This window comes from Eurytemora carolleeae, unplaced genomic scaffold, assembly GCF_000591075.1.
Source record: "Eurytemora carolleeae unplaced genomic scaffold, Eaff_2.0 scaffold574, whole genome shotgun sequence".
Taxonomy (NCBI): domain Eukaryota; kingdom Metazoa; phylum Arthropoda; class Copepoda; order Calanoida; family Temoridae; genus Eurytemora; species Eurytemora carolleeae.
Genome location: NW_019396467.1, coordinates 205,642 through 211,648, shown reverse-complemented (window position 1 = coordinate 211,648; position 6,007 = coordinate 205,642). Strand labels below are relative to the sequence as shown.

Sequence of the window (6,007 nt, the reverse complement as noted above, 5' to 3'; positions counted from 1 at the left end):
AAAAATGTTTCTATCAAAATCTAAAATTTTAAAAAGATTGAATCACAGAATCTTAGAAAATTTGCAAAATTGTAATTAGAAAATTCGCAATTTATAAGTTTAGGTATAATTTTTACGGAAAAATGGTTCTTCAATGGTTCTTAAGGTTTCAACTGAACAGCGTATATTTAATACTTTAGAATATACTAAGAAGAAAGGAACTAAAGAATTTAAATGACTTTTCATTAAAAATTTGACCAGAACTAAAAATAGCGAATTTTCTTATTACAACTTTGCGAATTTTCTGGGATTCATTTATTCAATTTTTAAAATATTTTAGATTTCGATAGAAATAATTTATATTCACATTTTTGCTTTTCTGAACTTTTGATTTTGAGAGAAAAAAAAAGGTTCGCGGATTTTCTTTTGGGCAATTGAAGTACCAAAAAAAATTACAAATTTTCAAAAAATATTGAAAAAACACCATACAGGAGAGTTGCACAAAAAAAGGTTTGATTTTGCACAAGGCCCCGCAAATCACTTTTTTTGACTCACCCTGTATATATATAAGTTGCCCTGAAGATCGTGAAAAACAATAATCTGTCCAGTTGGGCAGATCCATGGAGGATGAGTTTTAACACTGATAAATGCAAGGTTAAACATGTGGGAAGAGGAAATTCTGAAACAAACTACTTAATGAAAAACCAGGTCCTATCTAAAACAGAAAAAGAAAGAGATATTGGGTAATGATCAATAAATCCCTTAAGCCATCTCTCTAGTGTAAGGAAGCAGCCAGAGAAGCAAATGGTCTTTTGACCCAAATTGCACGCTCCTTTTATTACAGAGACAGTAAAACCTTCTTAAACCTGTTCACAACTTAGATTAGACCCCATGTTGTATTTTGGTGCTAGAAAATGTACATAAAAGAGCTGTCACCATGATCTCCGGACTATACAGCAATAATTATGAAGAAAGGTTGAAAGAACTGCGAATGCTTAGTCTGAAGGACAGGTGGATTCAGTTTGACACGGTCCAGACTTACAAAATTGTACGAGAGATTGATAAGGTTGACAGAAGAGTTTGGTTTGAGTTTGTAGGAGAAGCGGAGAGAGAGTAACACTGCTTTCAGTGGATCCCTTGAACATTATAAGTACACTATCCAATACAGAGTTGAGAAGAAGATTTTTCTCTAATCGTGTAGTTCAACAATGAAACAACCTGCCAAAAAAAAATAAAAAATGCACAGTAGGTTTGCTCCTTTAAAAGTTAATACACACAGTGGAAACTCCGCCACTCTGAGGATTAAAAAGAAGGAAACTGAATGAAAGAATGAATGTACCAGACTGGAAGATCTGAAAGGTGTTTCTACAATGTCCCTAACAGTGGGGCGCTTGATTCAAAACTTAAAAAAACCAAGTAGAGTAAATAAACATCATGTATGCAATAAATAGTACAATCCAATGAAATTTTATTAATCATTGGGAACGAGGAGTTCATTTCCTGGGAAAAATCTTTTGTAAGACAACTCTAATCGACGCGCTAGCAGCCAGTAGTCACCTTCTGGGTCATCCTGTCATATTTTTTCATAGGTTGTTCAAGTGCAATTAATGAGGTTAGATTAATAAACTGTAAAAAAGTCGTATTTTACTAAAAGGGGGGGGGGGACAGAGCTACACCCATCTGAAACCCCACTATTAGAGCCCCTTCAAACGATCATTCGACCTTCTAAACAGGTACGAGAAATAAACTTTTTTTGTGGTGAGGTGAAGAAATCAAACAAAATTAAAATGTACCCCTGGAAAATAGTATTAAGCGTAACCAAAATACTTAAAAAAATAGACCAAATAGAGACAAGTATGAACACCGCGAAACACCAGTTGGATAAATAATTTTTACCCACGGACTGCAACCCCAGATATAGAAAAGCAGTCCACTACAAAGTTATTTTGTATGGCTCTAGATTTACCTCAGTGGAAAAATGGCCAAACGCCGAACAGAAAACATCCTTCTAAATATTTACCAAAACAAATATTTACCTATCCAATCAGGTTGGGTAACCCCCCACTGAATCTGATTTATTTCTCCCTCTGCAGCCGTATATGCAAGGATAGGATCCTCGATTGCTCTAGGCATCTGTTGAATATCCCAGATGAGAGCCTAAGTTCCCAGAAAATATATAATTTTAGCAAGTTAGCACGGGTTTTTAAATTTATTTCCTCTTCTACGAGAAGAGGCGATGGGAAGAGGAAGGGTAGCAGAACGGAAAGGAATGGATAAGTAAGCTCTTTACCTCTATTAAATAATCAACCACAACAAAATAATTCTTTTCTCCCAAATGTAAAAATGCAGCGCAGCGTGCGAGAAGTATTACAAATTTTAGCCTATAACTTACCTTCATAACACTAAAAGTTGTTTATTCAAAAGAGCACTAAATTTCAAGATAAAAATTTTTCTGCCAATCAAATGATAATCTTAAAGTGATTATCAAAATTTGAAGTGCACATTTTTTAACTGCTGCGCCAAAGAATAAAAAGAGGACACTTCTTTATATATAACACTAATATTTTAAGCTTTTGAAATAATGTAAAAATTATGGGGTCGGTGGTTCAGAATAGCTTCTCAATAGCACTGCTGCGCCAAAGAATAAAAAGAGGACACTTCTTTATATATAACACTAATATTTTAAGCTTTTGAAATAATGTAAAAATTATGGGGTCGGTGGAGGGGAGTATACACCTCTGAAATTTGGTAATATAATTTTATGGCATTCAGACAAAAAGCAAAGCTCTTGTGCTCCCTCCCCCCCATATGTTTTCAGGGGGCATAAGAGGTCACAGTTCTCAATAAATATTTACAATTTGAGGGGCAAGTAGTTTTTCTAATATTATATGTTTCCCTGGTGATCGTCTCCAGCTGTGCAAATATGACAGGATGAGTGTGGTGCCCAGGCAATACCATTAACGCATGCGCGGTGGTTGTTCAATCTAATAAAATTAAGAATATAGTCTTATTTTCGTAACAATATACAGATCAAATTCCTTACTAATCTGAAAACCCAGAAATACGTAGTCATACCTGTTTAAACGTATTTTTCAATAAGAGTAGATATTACCATACGTATGATATAAAACATATTTTCGTAACCATTTCGTTAGTAAAACACGCATTTTGAATCCGTAAAAATACGTAAATGTAAATTGTCCAAACTGGTAAAAAAAGGTTTTACTCTAACAGGTAGAAAAACTCGGGTTTGGAAATTAATTTCGATATATTTTATATCCTCGTCAGTCAAGAATGGTGGGATTGTCAAAAAATTTGTAACATTGTAAAATTGTAAACATACGTATATGAAAAACTTGAAAATGCATATATAAAAAACCTAATAATCAGAAATTTAGGGGTTTCAGCTCGTAAATATATGTAAATGCAGAAACTTTTACGATATATTACCATAGTTTGATAAACCTCGGATTTTTTAATACATATTTTAATGACCAATGACATATGTCATTTGTATTAAAAATATCAAATATTTGAAAATTCTAGCCTCAAGGAAAAAGAAATCTTTTTTTCTTCTAAATTGAAGGTATAGATAGGAATACTAGAGAAAAATTACTTTTTATGAAATTTACATATTTATGTACGGTAAAAATAAAGGTTTAAAACCTAGACACTATGAAATTTACCTATTTATTGAAAAAAAAACCTTTTTAATAAAAGGAAAAATACGAAGAAAAAACTTGAAAATACGTAAAATAAAATCTTTATAGTTCGAAAAATTACGTAGTAAAAAGATATATGAAATTATTAGTAAAAATATTTATCTGTAAAATCTAAGCACTTAAAACACTTGAAATGATAAATACGTAAATAAATTGAAAGTTCTTTACCAAAAAGTTGAACATACATATTTATACGTATTGCGTAAATATATGTATTACGTATATGTATAAAGGGGCTTTAGTATTTTTAGGTTTTCGAGTTAGCAGGGTAATTAAATTTCTGTACACGGGCAAAATTATACCTAGCAACTGGTGTACATGGTACCCTCACGTCCAGAATAATGACCTCACATGCATCCATCGCAACAGTAGCCAAATAGTTTGGATCCTGCTTATTCCAGGAGAGGCGTAGTAGAGGAGTATGAGACGGATCCTCGTAGATTATCGTGGAGTGCTCTAAATGCCTCAGATCAAACATTCGAACGGAGCCGTCTGCACCAACAGATGCAAACATGTCACGACCTCCGCCAGCCTTACTGAAAGCTATGTCGTAAACTTCTTTATCGTGAGCTATCAACTGTGTCTTCACATGACCAGAAACCATCGTGACCCGACCCAACATCTAATCATTAAAGTTTCAAAAAGGGTTAATAGAATAATACGATAATAAGTTATTACTTCCAAAGACCGAACGTTGTAATATTAATTGATAACAGAAATAAAACAAAGGAATTTTGTTGAAACATTTAAGTAATGAAGTTTAAAAAATAAACAAAATGATAGTTCGCTCACAGCAGTGTCAATTATTAAAATCTTATATAATCTTCCTGATCTCTGATCGGTATATCAAGTTTCAGCATACAGATTTGATAAAAAGGCGAATTTCAAAAATGTGAAAGAAATTAACAAAACATTAAGAAATATCATAGAATGGATCCGGATTCAGATCCAAGACCGCATCAAACGTGCTGGCTCGCTGATTCTCTTTTTTCCAATAAAAAAATCAACGTACTGGATTAGTCTTTTTAAAATTTTAGTTACCAATATCACTTGGGCCATTAATAATAACGCGAAATTGATTATTAAGCGCCGCCAATCTAGCCCACTCAATTATACCAAGCTGAGAAAGCTAGGCTGGTACAGCTTGCATGGCTAATTTAAAATTGGTGTTTGCGTACCGATCTAATCAATAATCATACCTGATCCGTTTCTAATCCCCAAACAGTGCAGGTTGTATCAATTGAAGATGTCCCCAAAAGGTTTGGATCAACCTCGTTCCAATCGAAGGATGTAAGTGGAGCACAGAAATCAGAGTTTTTGTTATTATTTAGAAGACATTCCAATCGAGTCTCTGGTTCTCCTGCTTTCCAAACCCTAAGATAATCACCGCTTGTTGCCAACAAGTCAGGGTAGATACCCTTACTGTCCGGTATCCACATTATCTTCGTGGTCGGGTACGGATGGTCGAATGTACTCTTGGCTGAGAACTCAGAAGTTTCTTCGTCCAGAGACACAATCTAGAGGTAAGATCGTTGTAAAGAATTGAAAAAAAATCTTTAAATGTGATAATTAGTAATTCGACCGCTTGTACCTGTACTTTATTGTTATACTCCTCAACAAAGCTTCCTAAAGCCAATCTAAATCTCTTGTCAGGTCTGACAGACCAGTTCATGCTAAAAACGGTCCATGGTGCCTCATACTTGTATATCTCCTTCCTCTTCGGAGGAACCGAACCCACTCCTGCCATATCTTCTTAATTTAAATTCATTTACTCTGAAATGTTTCCTAGTGTTATTAAACATTCCTCACAGGGCCCTTTTCTTTCCAAAATAAGGATAGAATTCATAACAAGCTTTGTGAATTGATGTACAAACTTTCCTTTCATAGGCACAGTGGCGGATACAGGGGGGGGGCGGGTGGAAATTCGCCCCCCCCCCCGAATTTGGAATTTTTTGTTCTTATTTTCAGAATAGCTTCTCAATAGCATGCTTAAGGGAAAGAAACCCTAGTGCAAAACAGGAAAAATATCTGTCTTAATAAACTATAATGTGTGAAAAGTTAAAAATCTAGTTTTTTAGTCTTTAGTCATTAATTTTGACTCTTTTGAGTCCTTTAAGTCAAAAAAATTTTCGCCTACGGCGCGATTTTTTGTTTCTATTTATGAATTTTTGTTCCTAAAAAACTTGCCCCCCCCCCCTTACTTAAATCCTCCTCCTTAAATCCCAGGGTAAATACATAAAACTTGCTTATTGCGCATGTGTATAAAATAACGTCAACAAATATGTCCTGGGTTTAAAAGTAGTCAT

At 34.2% G+C, this 6,007-nt stretch overlaps 1 protein-coding gene across 1 annotated transcript; it reads right to left on the bottom strand.

The window, feature by feature from the left end:
- Positions 1-1,980: 1,980 nt before the first annotated feature.
- On the bottom strand, positions 1,981-5,493 carry LOC111703836 (DDB1- and CUL4-associated factor 7). Its single transcript, XM_023475902.1, has 5 exons — positions 5,293-5,493; positions 4,901-5,218; positions 4,004-4,323; positions 2,876-2,963; positions 1,981-2,136 (listed from the first exon to the last, which is right to left on the bottom strand). The coding sequence occupies exons 1-5, from the start codon at positions 5,446-5,448 to the stop codon at positions 1,996-1,998; spliced, it is 1,023 nt and encodes a 340-aa protein (XP_023331670.1). The 5' UTR covers positions 5,449-5,493; the 3' UTR covers positions 1,981-1,995.
- Positions 5,494-6,007: the final 514 nt, after the last annotated feature.